This window comes from Echinops telfairi, unplaced genomic scaffold (assembly GCF_000313985.2).
Source record: "Echinops telfairi isolate 266 unplaced genomic scaffold, ASM31398v2 ScPeMD7_3533;HRSCAF=4204_1, whole genome shotgun sequence".
Classification (NCBI taxonomy): domain Eukaryota; kingdom Metazoa; phylum Chordata; class Mammalia; order Afrosoricida; family Tenrecidae; genus Echinops; species Echinops telfairi.
The window spans coordinates 16,584,273-16,605,158 of record NW_022107432.1 but is presented as its reverse complement, the minus strand read 5'-3'; the positions used below and the strand labels follow the sequence as shown (position 1 = coordinate 16,605,158).

The 20,886-nt window shown below is 42.6% G+C and overlaps 1 protein-coding gene across 1 annotated transcript; it reads left to right on the top strand.

The window, feature by feature from the left end:
• The first annotated feature begins 13,754 nt into the window (after positions 1-13,754).
• On the top strand, positions 13,755-15,809 carry CUNH6orf141 (chromosome unknown C6orf141 homolog). Its single transcript, XM_004696567.3, has one exon. It carries the CDS (start codon positions 13,755-13,757, stop codon positions 14,322-14,324), a length of 570 nt encoding a protein of 189 aa, XP_004696624.2. The 3' UTR covers positions 14,325-15,809.
• Positions 15,810-20,886: the final 5,077 nt, after the last annotated feature.

The following is a 20,886-nucleotide window of genomic DNA, read 5'->3' as shown; positions in this document are numbered from 1 at the left end:
TGGGTCGATGGGTCTAGTCTGATAATTCTATTCTGTGGTAGTTACATAATTTCATGTCAACTTTAAGAGATATAAAAGTGTAGGAGTGGAGTATAGTCTGTCAATCATACTAATCCAACTCTATTTTTCTTTAACTTATCACATATCCTTAACAAATAGTCATTTCCACACATAATCTCTAAGTTTCTGTTTGTACATGTTATAAAAAGCAAGCTGTTCTTTTGCGGTGTAGTAGATCACAATTTTTGCTTCAGCTTTTAGGGATTGCTGGGGCTTAACTCAAGTTACAGGTTTAGAAGCAATAATGGGTGGTAAGGATGCATTCAGGGAACATTCAGCCATGCTTTATAACATTCAGTATGTCTTGTAAGTCATACACCTCAGGCAATCACCCACACTATTTCTTAGGCACCACTCCAGGTGACATCTCAGACAATGACTCATTAGGCACACCTAAATTAATCTCATCATATGTGTGTCAAAGAGCTAGCTCTGTTGGCATGGGTGATTCAGTGGAAATTATGGGCTCAATAATTTTCTAATTGTTTGCCCATATGCCACTACCCCAAGATTCAGGACCCCATATCTTCCCAATCAATGTCCTCACTTTAACATCAGACCATCCCAGGTTGGGAATTCAGGTAGGGCTGTAATTTGGCACATATAATAAGACTTTGGGTTTAGATTTTGGCAATTTATTATACTTGAATCATTTATTTATTAAAAGGTATCCAGACCCCAGAGGCAAATGAATTCAAGGTATATAGTTGAGCTGATGAGTTGTTGATGACTCCCAAGACCTGCAGACAATGTAGTAGTAGGTCATTGGCTCAAGTTCAATGAACTAGAAGTCAGATGATGGCCCACTTGTAGAATCCAGAAACATAAAAGGCATGCAAGCTGTTTCACAACATCCACTTCTTGGGGAAGCAGCTTGCATCCCTGAGGAAATTTCTTTTCAATGAATTGGCTGCTCGTGGCTAAGGTCATCATGAGAAAGTGATTATATCTCATCATGAAAAATTTCTATTCCTTAACTGCCCATCCACTGAAAATCTTTTCCCAGCCAACTTGACACAAAGGCTAAACTATCACACTTCTAAAAATTTTACTAACCAATATTTATAGATAGAAGAAATGAAGTTTTAAAATAAGGAATCATAAAGTATTAGCATGCATGTTCATGAATGAATTTATTTTACTTGAATCTTGTCCATTTATTAAAAGTTGTCCAAACCCCAGAGGCAATAACAGAATGAAGAATTCAGGGTGATGATGAGGATGCAGAGGGTTGCTGTGAGTCGGAATAGACTTAACAGCATCCAACAACAACAACATATGTGTGATATTTCTTAGTTGCAAAACAACATAAGTACGGTTGAAATATAATTGACCAACAGAATAAAATCTTTGCAATTTTTCTCCAAGAACTAATTTCATTAACATATAAAAAGTCCCTAAAATTGAGGGTGTGGATGATATTTAAAACCTGATAAAAATATAAGCAAGAGACATGGTTAGAATCACAGAAACACATGATAAAAATAATTATTAAAAATGTGAAAAGGTAGTTAAAAGTGTGAAAGATAATTAAAAAAAGATTTAAACTACTACCAGATACAATTTCTCATCTATGATATTAGCAAAAATAAAAACAAATATTAGAAATACGAGGATAATACTCATATTCTACTGTGGATTGAATTGTGTCCCTCAAAGATCGCGTTGAGGACCTAATAATGAGCCTTGGTGAACTGGGTATCGTTTGGACTTAAAAGTGTTTGAAGATGTTATCAAATGAATTAACATTAAATCATACAGAAGTAGGATGACTCCTAATCAAATCTGGGAGATGTCTTTCTAAAAAGAAAATCTACATAGTGAAATTGATAGAGGAGCCACAGGCTTGTAAAACTGCCTCTACTCACCAAGCAATGCCAGAGCCTACCAGAAACTGGAAGACTGTCCCCTTGGGACTTTGGAGGGAGCAGGGCATGGCTTAAAGGCTGATTTGTCCGTCTAGCCTTCAGACCTGTGAGACAGTATATTTCAGCTCCTCATGAGTCGCCCAGTTGGTGGTATGTTATACGCTCCTAGGAAATTTGTACATATTAATATTGCTGAACTTTACCTGCATCTGTGGTGGTGGCAAGCAGTGATGACTTAAAAGTCCTTTCACTGTAGGCAAGCTGCCTAGGGCAAATAACTGCCCTTCTTTCCATATGACTTGCATAAGACTCACACATGTCCGTGTTTTGCCTCACAAATAAATAACTGAATTGCTTGTCCACACTGATCAATTAGAAACAAATTGCTTGTTAAGTAAAGGTTAGTTAAGTTTCTATCCTTCTCTGAACGTTGGCCCAACCTCAGCCAGAACTAACATACCACCCCGTTGACCTCAGAGTAATAAATAAGTTGTCCTTGGAGTGATAAATCATTCTGATACATTATCTAGTGACTTCACCCTACATACACTCCTCTACATTGGGCTTTATCTTGCTTGTTTACTCTCCACCCTCATAAAAGACTTCTTTGTCCCTAATCCTTGAGATGTGTGTAGATCTTAAGACTGGCATGTTCTCCTTATTGTAGGGTCCTTCCCCCACAATTACCATATTTATTGCCCGTCTCTTTCTGAATAAAGTTTCTCGCTGTCAAAGTCTGGATTTGTTCTTATTTGCACAGTGTTTACACAGGGTTGTTCCTTCGGATATTATTTGTAATAACTAACACTTGGGAACAACCTAAATTCCCATCTACTTCCTACACAATCGCACATTATGCAATTGTTGTTGTTTTAAAGAAATAAATAAAAGAAACCCACAAATAAAGTAGTTGCAAAACTAAGTAAGAAAGAATGGGAAATTATGTATACAAATTGTTGTTACTTGCGATGGAGGCGATTCTGACTCTTGGAGACCCCATGTGTGCAGAGTAAAGCTAGTCCATAGTATTTCCACTAGAATTGAAACCACCCAGTGATGCCATTCCTACCCATGGGCTTCTTTATCAGGCCATACAAAATCCTTAGTAAGATTACTATCGATTTTGAGCTGTTTTGTCCGTCCCCCAGGGAGGGGGTTATATGTAGCCAATTAAAAAGGAGGGAGGGAAAAGAAATGGGTAGTGGGGGAACAGGGCACTAACCCATCCAAGGGGAGGGTATTATTTATATCTCTACGGGGAAAGAGGGACCAGACTTCAACCGGGTGCTCCAAGATGTGAATGCAACATACCGGCATGAAGCAGGGAACCAGTAGAGAGGTCTGAGGGGCTGGCCCCAATCCCAACTACATGGGCAGCTGCCCCTCCCCCAAGAAAAAATTATTTCAGAGGACAGCTCTGAAGCTACAGCTCAGGGAGAGGGACATGTATGATCAGAGCACACTGGAGCAAATGAAGAGGGAGAAAGAGAGAGTGGAGCACACTCTGGCCCACCAATCCTTGATGATGATATCCCTGCTCAGAGCAGCCAATGCACAGAGAGGACTGTATGGCCGGCCCACCTATGAGACACGACATCCCTCACTGACCCATAGCCCTACAGGGGACAACCCTGGAGACACAGTGTGGGAATTGCACCCGATATGACCCGATCTACATGCTCTCAGCCTCTAGGGCTTCTGGGCTCTGGAATCACCCCACCCCCAAGATCCACATGCGTGGGTGCTCTTTTCCCCGTGGTTTATTGGGACCAGTTGTGAAACCCTTTGAGACTCTAAAACCTGAAACTTGTCCTGTCCTTCATAAAAACCACAGGGATTCAAAAAAAGAAAGAAAGTAAGTAATGAATGAATGAATGTTGGGAAATAGATTATGTATTAAAAAGCCCCAATTTTCATCCAACAGATCACTTATTAATTGTAGAGAGCAAAACATCCTTTCTAATAGATATTTCTGACACTCATCATCTTAATATTTACGTGATTGAATTTAGCATGAACAGTAGTGTAGCAATCTTACACTATGTGGTAGCAATCTTACACTGTGTGCTTTCTGACAAAATGCAATAAGATATTGCCCAGTGAGGTAGTTAGTTTATTGTGCTAACCTGGCTGATAAACACATGTGGGATTAATTGAAAGGCAGAGAGCTAAATGGCTCAGTGAGCCTCACCTTTCTTGTCTCTTGTTCTCTGATCATCGGACCAGTGTGTGGCTGCCTTGCTTGTTCTTCGCCTCAATTTGCAAGCTACACTACCTGTGGGACACCTAACCCGTGGATTGTGTCGCTGTAATTCGTGTTCCTTCAAGACCTGCTTCGCCACACTACTGGAATGTATATTTCTTGAGCTGGGTCTGTCGGACCCTGTCATCTGGCTGACTGTTGGTGACCTGCCTTGCTGTTTGGTGCCTGAACCCTGATAGGCTAAATTGCTCTACAGGGGACTACATGGCGGCCCTCAAGACTTAAAGGACTGTCAGTGTCTCACAAATGTCTCACGGGAGTGAGTTGCACTGAGCCATTTGTACTGCTTTATAATTTAATTAACTGTTTATTTCTTATGTTATATATCTCTGTATAAATATATATAAGCATTCAGGTTTTGTTTCTCTAGAGAACCTTGTCTAACACACCCAGGCAGAATTCTTGTCAGTAATACTTAACCTGGCATGAATCATAAGGAAAAATCGAGATTGTGCAATAATTGATCATGCAATTGACCTGACTCTTCAAAACACTTTTAAAAATTCAATGTTATAGAGGAAAAGAACCCAAAAGATTGGGGGCTTGCTACACTTAAGTTAAGAGACATAAGAAAACGAGCCAACGGCAATGCATAAATTATGACTGAATCCTGGACTGAGAACAAAAGTCAAATGCACATTTTGGTAACTAATGGAAAACATTAAATATGAACTTTGCAATAAACATCATTGAAGTAACATTAAAGTCAATGAACCTTAATTTTCCTATTTGTGTATGATGGACTGACATTTCTTAAATTGGCCTTTCTGCCCCTCTTCCTATAACTCCCATTAATTGATTGGGTGGGCCTATGCAAATAGGACTGTGTAACACTAATGGAGGGACTGCTCCATTTCATTTGCCATGCACTGGGCTATAAGGTTGAGCCAACTTTGAGGCAGGAGACGAGAAAGGAAACCTAAGACCATTGGAAGAAGAGCCCCAGGGCAGCGTCTCTGTCTGAAGTCACAGAGGCTGAGACCATGGGGGTGAATTATGAAGTGTGGATAACATATTTAAAAAGATTATTACTAAAAGTCTCTTTGACTTACTGGGTATTCTGGGTCAACTTGTTTGAAGACTTGCTAAATGACAGTTTCTGGATCGTTGGTTTGTTGCTATATTTAACATTCATAAGTCTTCACATGAGTCTAAATATTTTGGAAATGAAGATTCTGGATATAAAAAATTATTCATGATTCCTACAGCTGTTATAACCCTAACCTGATCACATATATATTGACTAATAAAATAATTTAATGGACAGAAAAGCAGTCTTACTCCCTCACTCCCTAAATTTTTATTACAAAGTAACCAAGTTGAGTATTAAGATTTTGATTTTATTAGTCCGAGGGGAAATGCATGGCTTACCTGTTAACCAAAAGGTCGGTGGTTGGGATCCATGCAGAGACTTCTTAGGAGAAAGGCCTGGTAATCCACTTCCCAAAGGAGTATAGTCATAGAATCCCTACGGGGCAGTTCTGGTCTATCACAAGAGCTCACTATCATCCAAGTCAACTCTAGGGTGCTTAACAGAGACATAGTGGTTGTTCTATTTAAAATATTGAATAAATTTTGTTGTTAGTTTATTACAGTTTGCTCTCCATATACAATGGAACAAAAATAGTGCCAGGTCCTAACCCATTCCCATAATTTGTTACAGATTGGATCATTGAAATCCATAAGTTCGAAGGTGATTTTCAAAGTAAGTTGTTAGACTCTTCTTCCTAGTCCTTCTAAGTCTGGAAGCTCTATTGACAAATGAATAGTGGGGCTGTACATGAAGTGAACTGACTGGAATCTAACCAATCACCTGCGTGGAAGGCAGGGATTCTACCACTGAAACACCAAAATGCCACTGCCTCTATTTATATATTAGTTGCCTATGTTGTGCCAAAGATTAAATTCTCTGGAATAATACACGCAAGTGTTCAACAAGTACATTTTTGTTGGTGACCCAGAAGGTTATGGGATAAAGGACATCCATTCTTACTTCATCACCATTAAGTTGCTGACTCTATTATTCATGCTGCAATTTCCTGATTCCTAAGTCACTTACTCATACTCAATGAGCCAGCACTGTCTTAAGTCTTGATCTCTGACTGGATGATGACGAATATGCTTTCAACCCTTGGGTCATGCAGACGGCTGGCAATGAATTACAATTTTAAAATCTTATTTAAGCCATTTCTACTCTGGGTGCTACATGAGTCATCTCTTAGAGAAATAGTTACGAGAAAACCTAGCATTCTGTTTCTTAACCCCAAATCTAAAATTGCCTTATGGCCATCATTTAGGGCTGTTTTTTAAATGGAATGAAAGACAAAGTGCTTAATTGCTTTTCATTGTTTATGTACATAAATAGGGCTAAGGTCACATATTAGCTTCTTTCATTCTTTCCCCAGATATCATATTTGCCATTCCCTTTAAACCCCAAATCCCTTTTTGAAAAATTTGCCTTGGTTTTTATTTTTTCATAAACCACTGGGCTAAGCTTATTGTCACTTATAAATGACAATAGTGCCAGATTCCTACTCTTTCCTCCCCTCCTGCATGAACTGGTAGATGCCAGCATTTATCCCTACCGCAAGCTTCTCATTTTCTATCTGGCTTTGTTTCTCCATTTTCTATCTGAAGTCCTAATTACACCTATAAACAAAAACAAAACATAAAAACATGATTTAAATTACGGAAGCACACTGCCACATCTTTCTTATGGTTGGATTCGGTTAGTAGCCAAGCAGTGAACCACAGAGCCACAAGGGCTCCTTTTGGATTGGAGTCTTGTTGGCAGTCTAGCTGTCTGCCCTTCCATAGGCCTGAAAGGCTTCTTCTACTACATCCTTCCTTTTTCTGTCCTGTAGGGTCAAGGCAGTGTAGTGGTTATGTGTTGGGCTGCCATCTGCCTGGTCAGCATTTCAAAACCACCTGCAGCTCCATGAGAGAAAGACTGGGCTTTCTATTCCTGTAAACAGTTACAGTCTCAGAAACCGACAGGGGGTCGTTATGAGTCAGCAGTGACTAGATGGCAGTGCGATGGTCAAGGTGGTGTGCAAGTGACATAAACTCAGCCAGTTGCACTCTGAGTGGGATTTTGACTTGTAAATTGGAGGGCTGGAGCTCATGCTGAACAGTGGAAGGATCTGCTATGAGGCTGCTGCTGTAGAACCAAATACCAATCCCTCTGCAATGACTTTATTTTCTACCCATGTTTAAACTTCAGTTCTCTTAATTTCACCATGAATCTGTGAGTTCCGAATATCTTTATGAAAAAAACCCGCGTTCCTTAAGGTAGAGGTCATTTCTGTAACGTCCAATCAAATTACCCAAAATGAGTCAAACAATTCATGGATTCCCTGGAGGCTTTCTCTTCTATTTTACCTCTCACTCGTTTTATTAAAGTTACTAATTTCCATTTTTAACTCATGACTCCTAACTTTTATTTTTGAACCTCGATTTGGGGGATAGCTGATTTAAGTGAACAGAGTGTGGCTGTAAATTTTTGGTTTCTTGATCAGGAAAAATGCCACAGAAACTGTTGTGATGTTGAACACAGCTTACAAGGACAGCGCAAGGGGTAAAACTCAAGTGTAACGATGAGTGGTTTTCTCATTTCAAAAAAGGTGAAATGTCGATTCATGACAAAACTCGTTCTGGACATTCGTCATCTTCCTGAATGGATGAAAAGGTGGACTAGTAGTACATTTGGAGTTTGTGCCAGCAGGTCAGACTATTAACCACACTTTCTATTTAGAGGTTCTGAAAAGACAGTGTAACAGCGTGCGACTAAATGGGCCTGATTTGTGGCACACAGGGAACTTGTTTTGCCACCAGACAAGGAACCTGCTCATGCAGCTATGGCAGAAAACAACACACCTCTTGCCTCATGCAATTTACTCATCTGACCTTGCTCCATGCAACTTCTTTTGTTTCCATGAATGAAGAGGGACATGAAAAGACCCCCATTTGATGACTTAGAAGAAGGGAAGAAAAAGACAAGAGTTGTTGTCAGCCATCCAAATAGATGAATTTGATACATATTTCCAAGAATGGAATTGAAGATTTGACAAATATATTAAATGTAATGGAGAGTACTTTGAAAGTGATAAGGTTACTTTGTAAAAAAAAATTAAATATATAGTTTTGAAAAAAAATATTTTTTTTGGTGGTATCCCCTCCTACCTTGGAAATACTGTGAGTTTGGTTCCAGACCACTGCAATACATTCACTACCACAATAAAGTGAGTCGCACAGTTTTTTTGTTACCCAGTTTACATAAAACATTATGTGTACATGTTCAAGGTTGATTACAAGTGTAGCAGCATTATTTAAAAGTTTGAAATATTGTGAGAATTACCAAGATGTGAGCGCAAAGGGAGCGCATGCTCCTGGGAAGATAGTGTCCATAGACTTGCTGAAAAGTGGGGTTGCCACAAACCTCCAATGTGTTAAAAACAAAAACAAAAACTGCAACATCTGTAAGGCAAATAAATTGAAGGGCAATAAAAGTAGTCGTTGCATGCTCGACTGCAATCCTCATGGTAAGTAGTTTGAACCCCCAGCAGCATCTTGGCAGAAAGACTGGGTTTTCTACTCCCATAAACAGTTGTAGTCTCAGAAACTCACAGAGGGTCACAAGAGTCCGCATTGATTGGAGGGCAGTGAGATGCTTGCATAACAGGACAAAATGCTGCCTGGTCTTGTACCATCCTAATTACCATTTCTGTACTTGAACCAAATGTTGCAGCCACCATGTCCATCCATCTCAGTGCAGGTCTTTTTTTCTGACCCTCTGTTTAGCAAGTATGATGTCCTCCAGGGACTAGTCTCTCCTGACAACACCGCAAAACACTTGATACAAAGTCTGCCTACTTTGTTTCTAAGTAGTATCCTGGCCGTGCCTCTTCCAAGACAGGTTTGTTCATTATAGCAGCCCAAGATATTGTCACTGTTCTTCACCCACGCCATCATTTTAAGACATAAAGTCCTTTTTGTTTTTCTTTATTCATTGTTCACCTTTCTCACGTGTATAATGCAACTGAAAATGCATGCCTTGGGCCAGGTGCACCCAAGTTCTCAAAATGATGTCTTTGCTTTCTCCCACCTTAAAGAGGTCTTTTAAAGCAGATGTGTCTAGTGCAATATTCACTTGATCTCTCGCCACACAAGCGTGGATTGTGGACCCAAGCGAAATGAAATCCTTTACGAATTCAAGGTTTTCTCCATTTATCTGATGTTGGGAATTAGCTCATTTGTGACATTTGTTTGCTTGATGTTGATGTGTCATTCATACGAAAACCTTGCAGTCTAGTCTGTAAAGGCTTCAAGTCCTCTTCACTTTCAGCAAGCACCGGTATTCATCTGCATACTGCAGGCTTTTAGTGAATCTCCCTCAGATCCTGATGTTGTTCTTCTTTATGAAGTCCAGTTTTTTAACGTACTTTTTCAGGATACAGATTGAATAGATATAGTGAAAGGATGCAACTCTGACATATAATTTTTTTCCAATTTTAAATCAAGCAGTATCCCTATGTTCAGTTGAGGCAACTGCCTCTTGCTCAGTATACAGGTTCTGCGTGAGCACAATGAGGTGTTCTGAAATTTCTATTCTTCACGATGTTACCTAAAATTTGTTGTGATCCATACAGCTGAGCACCTTTACCTAGCCAACAAAACAAGGAAAACATCTTTCTGGTGCTCTCTGCGGCAAGTCAAGAATCCTCTCAAAGCTGCAGCAGTATCCTTCCTTCTATCATCTCTGCTGAATTCGACTTGGAGTTCTGACATTTCACTGCTGCCATGTTAAAACTGTCTTGAGCAAAATTGGCACAAAATACGAATGATAGCACAGACCACTATCCAGGATGCAAGTTGCCAATTCTCTGGTACGTTTTCTACTACAGAGAGACTGAAAGGTGGATTTACTTTAACATTTTCTCTTAATGTTCTTTTATGCAATAATACGTAATTTCTGGGCATTTGGAAATTCAAATAGTATGTCATGGGTGGGCCTGTCTTATTACTCAGCAAATAGTTTTCCCCTTCCCCAATCAACAATTCTTTTTCCTTGCCAACAATTTTTTTCTAAATTTTTCTAAAGAGAGTTTTGATCTGTATGTGGACGCAGCAAATGGATTTTGCACTTTCACTGTCATCTATCACCTTCTGAAACCCAAGCATTCACAATTTAAACTCTGATACCACTCCCTCTTTCAGATTTGGATTAAATGATTTACAATCCTTGGATCACACATGTTGGTGTGCTTCTTCCGTGTGAGCTTAGTATGACATCCCACTTAGATGGCTGCTTGTTTGAAGGCATGCCTTTAAGACCCAAGGCACTATTCTTTCTGATAGCCAGGCACCATCTAGTTTCTTCACCACATTTATATTTAAATGCAGTGAGAGAGAGAGAGAGAGAGAGAGAGAGAGAGAGAGAGAGAATCAAGATTATTATGTGGCATATCTAAAGGCTTGTGGGGAAAGGGGTATCATTTATATTTAGAGCTATTTGGGTTTAAAGTTTTTGAACTGACTTTATTTGGCTTTACATTTCTTTTATAATTAAATCTGATTATATTTCTCACCTTTAAAAGGTGTTATTATTAGGAGTTAATTATGGTCCTATTAAGTTTCATCATCTTCAGTCTAAAAGAGATAGATGGCAGTCATGTGTAAGGCCTTGGCTGACATTCTGTATAGCTGCTTCCATGAAGAGGGTAAATAGCTAGGAGGGGCACTATGTGGGGTGGTACCTGCTGCCAAAACCTGTGTGTGTGTGTGTGTGTGTGAGAGAGAGAGAGAGAGAGAGAGAGACAGAGAGACAGAGAGAGCGCTTAACTCCCACCATCTGGCAGTATGCAATTTGCAGCTAGAAGCAGCAGAATTGCATAGATGTGAGATGGCTAGAAAGAATGGGCATGAGCCTAAGAAAACGGGGTGGAAGGGGCCTGAGAGAGGGGGAAAGAAAGAAAAGAATAAAGAAACAGATATGGTGGGCAACTGTCCAATGTCCTTTGAGGATATCCTGAGAGCTCACTAGTTGCTGTGAAGACAATAGGTAAGAAGTAACCAACCGTAGTTCATACAATTTTGGCAGAAGCTGAAGACAGAGCACCACTACCACCCTTTGGGTCCAACTAACTCCCTCTCAACCATGAGGACAGCCTCTTGTTTCCAGGTGCACACTGATAGTCTCCAGAAACTAGGAGTGAGAGAGTCACCTTACAGTTCAGAGCTTTGCTGGGGGACTAGAGATTTCCTGTTTAAGGTGACTGTCTCACTCACCACCCAGTATTGAGTCGATTTTGACTCATGGTGACCCTGTAGGGCAGGGTAGAACTGTCTCTGTGGGTTTCTGAGACAGCATCTTTTTAAGAAAGAAGAAAGCTGCATTTTTCAGTTACACAAATTCCAACACTGGTTGATATGGAAACAGAATGTTCCCTTATCCTTGGAAATATTGAGTAATTTCAAGGCCATTCCCATTGCAGAATACAAGCCACAAGTAGATTCTCTATGGGACAGCTTAAACTGCAGGTAAAGAGTAATACAAGCAACCACATCTATAATCTTTTTATAAAAAATTGATAATAGAGGCCTGGGCACATATTGTGTGTCCTAGACTTGGCTCTTTTTAAAAATTAATTTTTAAGCATTCCTGTGTAGCTCTATCTACTCAGGACCAGCCAGCTGGTCTTCACCTTCAATTCTTAGTACATTATTCAGCTAGTCCATGGCTAGAGTAGAAGGGTGCATAAAAGACAGAAGCTCATCCCAAGATCACGGAACAAGATTACATGAGTCCAGACAAAACCATTGGACTTTGTATATAGCTTATAATTATGTGTATTATCACATGTTATTATTACATGACTTTAATTTCTGTGGACTTAAGACCATCCCTGGGTAGATTAGAGTTATTGCTTTGTGCTTTATGGGTGGGCATTGTTGTGTCTGATGGGGTTTACATTGATAGGCTAATGTTTTTTGAGCCATGTCTTATCTAGCTTCTTTCCTAGAATCTGAGTCATGAATTTAGTACATTCTATTATGAAGGTTTGATGCAATCTATAAGATTGTCTACAGAAGTGGACAGCCTATTCCTTCTTTGTAGTCTGTCTTTAGTGGGGAAGCTCTGCTGAAACCTGTTCACTTTGGGTGACCTCGCTAGCATTTGAAATACCAGGAACATGAGTTCCCCCATCGCAGCAACACACACATAGTCTCCATAGTACGCCAAATTGGCACTGAATAAGGAAGACTGAAGAACAATGAATTTCAGATATGGTGCTGGCAAAGAACGTTGAAACTACCATGGGCTGCCGAAAGAACAAACAAACTTATCTGAGAAGTCCCAGCTTCAAAGGCCCCCTAGTTACTTAACAACTAAGTAGTTCCTCTAATGTGGACTAACCTTTTTATTGACAGCATCACTGAGCAATGCGGGCGATGGTAAAGCGTGGTGAAGATATGAGACCGTGCCAGCTGTCAGAAAGCATAGCGTCCGAGCTCTTCAAGGCTTGTCCTAAAACAAGCAGCCACCTGAAAGGTGCAGCCGATCAGTCCCCACAGAAGGCATGCCAACCTCAGGGTATTCAAAATATTTTAAATAAAATCCATAATCAAGAGGGAAACGCTCTGAGAGTTTAAATCCAGAGATCTAAGGTGAACAGTAACCCTCTGGAGGTGCCAAGGGGACAGAGTTCAGAACGTAGGATGGGCTAAGGAAAAACCAACCCACTGCCACGAAGTGGACAGGACTCAGATGAAGGGGGAAAGGCGACGGGAAATACGCAGAGGACGTGAGATAAGCGCCGCTACGCTGCGGGGATTGCAATCAATGGCGAGAGACTACGCGTACGTCCACTGAAAACGGAATTGCTTCGTAAACCAGGATAAAAGTTCCGTAAATATTGCCCCTGGCATTCTAAAGGGCCCAGCAAGCAAAGAGAAGTTTCCTGCAAGCTTTAACTTTGTCAACTGGACCTTGACCTACTTTGAATAATGCTGGAAGCACGGTGGGGGGAGGCATTCAGGTGAAGCGTTTTACAGAAGGATTAGCTTCTCCCCTCCCCGCACCCCACTTCCTTGTTCCTTCCCATGAAGGAACAAAGATAGAAAAGGAAATGCTGTTTCCTGGGAAGTTAGGCTTTACTAACCTCTAGTTCCCGGAGAGTTGCGCCCCTCCCCACACCCACCCCAAACACACACTGCGGTCTTTTGCCCCTAATGCGGAATGGTGCCACACCAGAGTCAAATTGGAAGGTGTGAAGGATTGGACCACAAATACGCACTGGGAGGGCGAGCGGGCGGGGGTGGCAGTGGGCGACGAGGAGAAGAGAAAAGCAGTGCTGGGGGCTGAAGTTTAACTTTCAGGGGGTCTTTAACTGAGCCAGAGGAAAGGGGAGGGAAGGAAGCGGAGGTGGGCGCCCCAGCCGGATCCAGGCCGGGGTTCCAGTGGGCGGAGTCCCGGGCGGGGAGGCCACACCCCGGACCTGAGCACCCCGCGCTTTCGCCATCTCCACGGACGCCGCTGCGGGACCTGCGGAAAGTGATCGCCGATGAATGAGCCTCCCGACGGCATGGGGGCCCTCGGGGCGCGAGGAGCGGGGTCTCCCCGAATCTTACCCCGCCGCCTGGAGCGCGCCGGGTCGTTCCCGCTGGAGCAGCGGCCCCGGGCCCCCCTGGCTCCGGCGCGGCCCGGCGGCCGCAGAGGCAGCGCCCTGGAGCAGCGAGCGGCGGCGGGGGCCCCGGGAGCGCGGGCTGGAGAGGACCCGGACTGTGAGCCCTGGGTCAGAGAGAAAGTCCTCTTTCTCCTGCATCCCCAGAGGTGGCTGGGGACTCCGGGGGACCCTGCGCCGGAAGAGGTGGCCAGAGGAGACTGCCAGGAAGCCGCCGGCCCACCTGGCTTTCCTGGAGAAGAGCCTCGAACTTCTGGCAGCCCCGGGGACGCAGCGTCTGGAGCCCAGGGGGTCTCCGCCGCCGCGCGCCCCACACCCCTGCTGGTGCGGGTCGTGGACTACCACGGGACACAAGAAGTGCAGCAGACCGCTTGGACGAAGGGCTGCATGACCACCAAGACAGAGGAACACTCCGTGACAGCGGTCACTTTCCGCACCCACAGAGTGTAAGCCATTTGGGGGACGCCCGGACTGCTGGGGAACCCCCCGCCCGTTTCTCCAGGCGCCCAGAGGGAGACCCCAGCCTCCCCGCCACGGACGGGGGCATTTTACGCACTGACTCGCCGAGAAGATTCCGTAGGAAACTGTGCTGCTTTGGTGGATCGGTGATAACCCTTAAAGGAAAAGCAAGGACTACAGACACTCTTCCAGGAACTGCAGCCTAAACTTAACTGTCGGAGAAAAACTTTTAGGAACCCGGTGCACCCCTAAGGGTGACAGAGGGCGCCACCCCAGTCAGTTGGTAGACTTGTAAGAAAAGTAACACTTTGTGACTTCGACAATCCAGCGTGATGCACGAAGAATTTAAGAAGACAGGGAGAAAAGTTTGTTTGTTCTCTTTCAAATTGGCGGGATGTGGGAGTGTGGAAATCCAAAAGCCAGAGGTGAATTCGTTCTCACTTTGCAGTAGCTTTTTACTTGACCTTGAACTCCTTTCCTTCAGGACCTCCGCGGAAGTGAAGGTTGTGATCGGCTTCCTGCCAAGGGTGGGAGTGAGTGGGAAGAGATTTGTTGTAAAGCTGATGAAGAGGACCTGGAGCGATTGGGGACAGGGGATCTCCATAAAACAAAGCAGCCAGCAAATGATCTTTTCCTATCACTCTGTGGCCTGCATTTTCTCCCTTACCATCCCCTCCCCACCCTCACCCACACCTCCCCACCCCTACCGATGTGCTGTGAAGAATAGTGCCCAGCTAGGAAAAGAAGGGAGAAAATGAAAGGCAGAAATGCTACCTTAGAAGGATTTCAGCACAGAGAGTATGTAAGTGCATGTTAACATTTAGTGCATTTTAAAAGTGATCTTAATGTAAAAAAAAAAACACACCAAAAAACTGCTTGTAACAAATTATTGCAGGCAAATCGTGATGTCTACTTGCCGTGAAGTGTATGTCTCATCTTTCTCCATCGATAGTTAACTTAGCTCTAAGATTTGTAGTCAAGATTGGATTGGTAAATACATCTCTCCTGGTGCTGTTGAAAATATTCTCTCCTTAGGTAGTGGAAGCATTTCTTTTTTTCTTGTTTTATTTTGCTTTTGTTCATCAACACCATCTCTATTACCTCTTTGCCAGCATGACTCTCGTTGTGCCTGTTCGGAGGATGTGGGAGGAGCAAAACACTCCATCCAGAGAGAAATCATTTGACTTTATCCACAGTGGAAGTCCTAGTGGACAGACTGTGAGAATTAAGCTAGTGGGACCCTAGCTTTTGAAGAGAAAGTGATTGAGTAGTGGCCTCACTTGCTCCTCCTCCTCTGCCTGTTTTCAGGTTAGATCTTGAAATGCCAGTAAAAGACCATCAAATGATGTACTTCTCCGTCCCTATCAGTCAAATAGGGATAATAAATAGTATCTACCTCATAGGGCCCCCCCTCCCCCAGGATTAAGTAAAAATGACTTAAAACAGGACCTAGCAAACAATAAATGCTTGATATTATCTCTTGGTTTTGTTGTCATTATTGCTGTGGCTATTGTTTAGCTCACCGTCAGGGTATGTCTGCCCTTATTTACAGGTGAGCCATCCTAGAGTGGGAGATCACGTTGTTTGTGTGAGTCATAGGGCTAGTCATTCATAGGGCTAGTGATTGCATGATTACTCCATAAACACAGAATATGTTTATCTCCCTGCCCCTCCTAAACAAAAGGCAAGGAAGAGCCCAGAAGTCAACAGAAGAGTAAACTAAAAGACAAAGATGGCTGAGGACATCCCAGGCTTCTCTGAGAAGAACTAGACTCTGTGAGTACAGCAGGCCAAGTTCACTGGAAAAATCACCACTAGTGGTGTGAGACCCTGGATCCTCTCACTTGACAGAAGGACCTGGCACTTGAGTCATCTCTGTTCAGAACTGCTTAGCATGTAGGAAGGCTCATATCCTTTTTTCTTTTTTAATTTAATTAATTTATTTTATTTATTTATTTTTTTAAATCAATTTATTGGGGCTCATACAATTCATCACAATACATAGATCAATTGTATAAAACACATCTATACATTTGTTGCCCTCATTATTCCCAAAATTCGCTTGCCTCTTGGGTTCCCGGAATCAGCTCATTTTCCTTTTTCCCCCTCCCCTTCCCTTCCTCCTCCCTTCTCCCCCATGCACCCTTAATAATTCGTAAATTATTATTATATCATATTACACTGTCCAGCGTCTCCCTTCATCCACCCCCCTGCTGCCCGTCCCCCAGATAGTAGGTTATACATAGCTCCCTGTGATCCATTCCCCCTTTCTTCATCCCCTTTCCCTCCTGGTATCGCCACTGTCACCCCTGGTCCTGAGAGGTTCATCTGTCCTAGATTCCCTGCGTTTCTGATTCCCATCTGTCCTGCTGTGCTTCATCTGGTCTAACCAGGTCTGCAAGGCAATATTGGGGTCCTGGTAGTTGGGGGAGGAAGCATTTAAGAACCAGAGGAAGGTTGTGGGTTTCATTATTGCTATACTGTACCCTAAGTGACTCATCTCCCCACTACCCCTTTTTTCTTTTTCAACCCATTTTATTAGGACTGTGTTAGTCTGGGTAGACTAGAGAAACAAAGCCACAGAAACTCACATGTGCATAAGAGAGGGTTTTTATATAAAGGGTAAGTATACATTCAGAAAGCATCCCAACCCAGTGCTCTCCAAGCCCATAAGTCCAACATTAGCCCATATGTCCGACATCGATCTACAAAGTCCTCTTCCATCTCACAAAACACACACTATGATGCCGACTGCAGGAGGAAAATTGAATCAGTGAGTGTGTAAGCATCTCAGCGCTGACAGGGGTCTCTGAATGGCTTCTCCAGCACCCAGGGCTGCATTGGGGTAGGTCCATGCGGCTTCTCCTCAGGGATGTCTTGCAGGTAGTGATCCTTGCCAGCTGAAGCAGGGAACTGGCTAAGGCAGCTACACCCTGGTCCAACCATCAGAAAGCAAGAGACCTGAGAAAACAGAAAGGCAAGACTCACTGAGCCATTTAGCTCTCCATCCTTCAATTAATCCCACATGTTTTTATCAGCCAGGTTGGCACAATAAACCTTTACTATCTCAAGGACCTAATCTAGAACATCACACCATTTCACAGTTTAATCATATCAATGACTATTGTACATTTGCTACCCAAATCCGTTTCAAATTCATATTCTGTTTTCGTTAGCATCCCTGGCATATAAAATGTAAACTTCATGAATTTCAGGCCTGAGTTTTAAAATTGGGTTGTGAGTCATATACCCTTGCACCCACTCCTCCATGAAAGTCCTTTTCAACATTGAGCCAAACCACTACCACTCTTCAGTCTATTGTGGCTGAACTGAGTCAACCTCCTGGATTCAAACCCGGCGTCGCCTCTCACCATCTCTGTGATCTTGGGCAGGGTGTCTAGTCTCCATGTTCTTCCATGTCTGTCAAATGGGGATAATAAATAGTATCTACCTCAGAGATGTCTTTTCTCTCCCAAAGAGTAAGAACTGCTTAAAACAGCACCTCCAAACAGAAGAATGCTTAACATGAACTATTGCTTTTGTTGTTGTCATTATTGTTATTAGTAGTTAGTTTGCTTTTCCTCCTAACCAGGCTTTCTGCCTTTATTTAATTTAAAAAACAAAACAAAACATCTAGACAACATCCAACACAAGAAACCCAGAGAAACTGTTGTTACTGTGATGCCTTATACTCCTAAAAGAAAGGATTTATCTCTTGTTTTCCCCCAGTGTTTAATAAATTAGCACACGCCCCAAGCTCCTGAAATGACTCATCTTAAGCCTCAAAGGCTTCAGTGTCAGTCTTTGAAAGGTCTCATGTTGTTGAGAGGCATCTTGGAGTTGATTCCAACTCACAGCACCCCTATGCACAGCACAGTGAAACAACACCCGGTCTGCGCCATCCTCACAATCATCCCCACACCGGAACCCATTGTTGCAGCCGCTGTGTCAATCCATCTCTTTGGAAAGATCTCATAGACTGCCAGATTCTCCTCAGAGGTGCCAGTCAACGAACTCACTACCATCTAGTTGATTCTGGTACATAGATATCCTATAGGGCAGCATAGAACTGCTTTGTAAGGGCTTCTGGGACTAAATCTTTATGGGAAGAGATTGCCTCATTTTCCTCCCAAGAAGCAGGTGATGAATTTGAACCCACTGGCCTTGTGCTAGCAGCAACAGGCTGTCCATTGTTATAGCATCAAGGTTTCTCCTTGGAGAAAGAAGCTTTGAGTATTTTCTTCAGGCTCTGGTTGGGTTAGCGTGTCTTCTCTGTGGGGTTTTAAATCTGATACCCTGTCCTCTAGAAAAGCAGAATAGGCCCAATTTATTTTCAGTTTGTTCAAGTCAGTTTAACTTTTTAAATCCACAGAGGTGTGAGTTGATTTTATTCCTTTTGCTGTTGGTAGGCACCTTTAAGTCAGTTCTATCTCATGGTGACTGAAGTACCAAAGCAAAAAGCCAAACTTCACTGCTTGCGAGTTGATCCCAACTCATAGCGGCTCTATAAGACACCATAGAACTGCCCCCTTTGCATGTTTGAGGTAGGAAATCTTTATGGGAGCAGCGAGCCTCATGGTTCTCTCATGAAGTAGCTGGTGGGTTTGAACTGCAGACCTTGTGGTTAGCAGCCCGGGACTCCTTGACCCTGTGTACAACAGAACAAAACATAGTGCAGCGCTGCACTTATCTTCACGTTGCTGTTACACCTGGGTTTATTGTTGTGGTCAATCTATTAATCCATCTTGCTGATGGTCTTTCTTTTTTGTTTGTTTGTTTCTATTTTTAAATTTGCTTTAGGTTAAAAGAAAAAAAGAAGAAGAAGAAGAAAAGTTCCTGGGTAGCACGAATTATAAGTTAAAGACTGGTGGTTTGCACCTGCTCAGTGGTGCTGAGGAAGACAGGCCTAACATATCTGCCCTTGTAAACATGACAGTAAGCCAACAACAGCGAACTCTGGAGAGCAGTCCAGCGCTCCCCATGTTCATGGGGTTTCCTCGAGTTGGAAGTGATTGTACAGCAACAAGTTTGGTGTGTGTTTTTTAATTATTAAAATACATAAATAAATGCTCACCCAATGCCTGTGCCATCCTGTACACTTATAAGCAGTCCTTTCCCATTTACAATGCCCTGGGTATGCTTTCAAATGGGCATCCTCAGTACCAATAAATCTCGGAATGCCTGGGTTTGGGATCTTTTGTTTTACCACCACATCACCCCCAAATCAAATCACCTCAAATCATTGTAATGGGTGGATGAAGCACAGCAGGGACTACCAAAAGCCACCTCACCATTCCAGTTACTCTAGAAAAATATCTCAGGAGCCAACATGGATCAAACAAGTGTTGACCTCCTTTCAAGCCCTTTGTCCACAGCCTCTGCCTCTTTTGAGACTCATTACATTTGACTTTCTATTCTCACTCTCCTAGGCGGTCACTAGCACTTGATAAAAAGTGCTGGTGGATGTTTGCAAGAAAAAATACGATGGATAAAAGAAAACAAAACCTTAATATTTTGTACACATTCAATCTGGTTATATTTGTTCTATCTTTATGTATTTATTGAGTTTTACCCAACCAAACTCACTGCCATCCTGACTCACAGCGACCCTAGAGAGTAGGGTTTAATTGCCTCTGTGTTCCTGAGACTGTAACTTTACAGGAGTAGGAAGCCTTGTCTTCCTCCTGGAGAGTGGCTGGTGGTTTTGAACTGCTGATCTTGTCGTTAGCAGCCCAATGAGTAACCACTATGCTACCAGTACTCCTGTAATAAGTAGGCATTTTAAAAAATCAACACCTCCCGACTTGTGTCCATCCTGACCTACTGCAGCTCTACAGGACAGATCACAAGGGTCCAGAAGAGTTTCCAAGGCTATCAGTCTTTACTGAAGTTGACTGCCACATCTTTCTCCCACAGAATGCTGGTGAGTTCAAACCACCAACCATTTGGCTAGCAGCTGAACACTTTAATCATTGTAGCTCCAAGGCTCCCTTTTATGAATATGAGTTATATAAAATAGTGTAACATATATAAATATGCAAACATATATAAAATTTCCTCTGAATTTGATCTTTAACCTACACCAATGCTACTGAAATTGAGCTCTGAGGATCAGTTGCAGTGGCACATCTCATAATGGCATTCTCCCCACACCCCCAAAGCAAACTCACTCCCTTCCAGTTGAGTTGATGCTGACTCATAGTGACCCTGCAGGATGAGTAGAACTGGCCCCGATGGGTTATCATGAATGTAGGGAAGTAGAAAGCTTCTTTCTCTCTGGAAGAAACTGGTAGTTTTGAGCTGCTGACCTTTCAGTTAGCCCTCAACACCACAGTGCCACCACTGGGAATGCAGAATCTCATACACCCCTAACTCCAGATCTACTGAGTAAGAATGTGCATTTCAAAGCGAACCTCTACAGTCCTTAAAAATGACCTAATCTTGTGATAAGGATTTGCTGACTTTTTCACTAAGGTTTGAAAACATAAATTACATAGTGTTTGAAATCAAAATAATTTCAGTTATGAGCTTTGAATACGTTTCCGGCCCCCCG

Excerpts from the sequence above, each read along its gene's own strand:
- CUNH6orf141 (XM_004696567.3), top strand. The coding sequence starts at position 13,755 with ATGAATGAGCCTCCCGACGGCATGGGGGCCCTCGGGGCGCGAGGAGCG.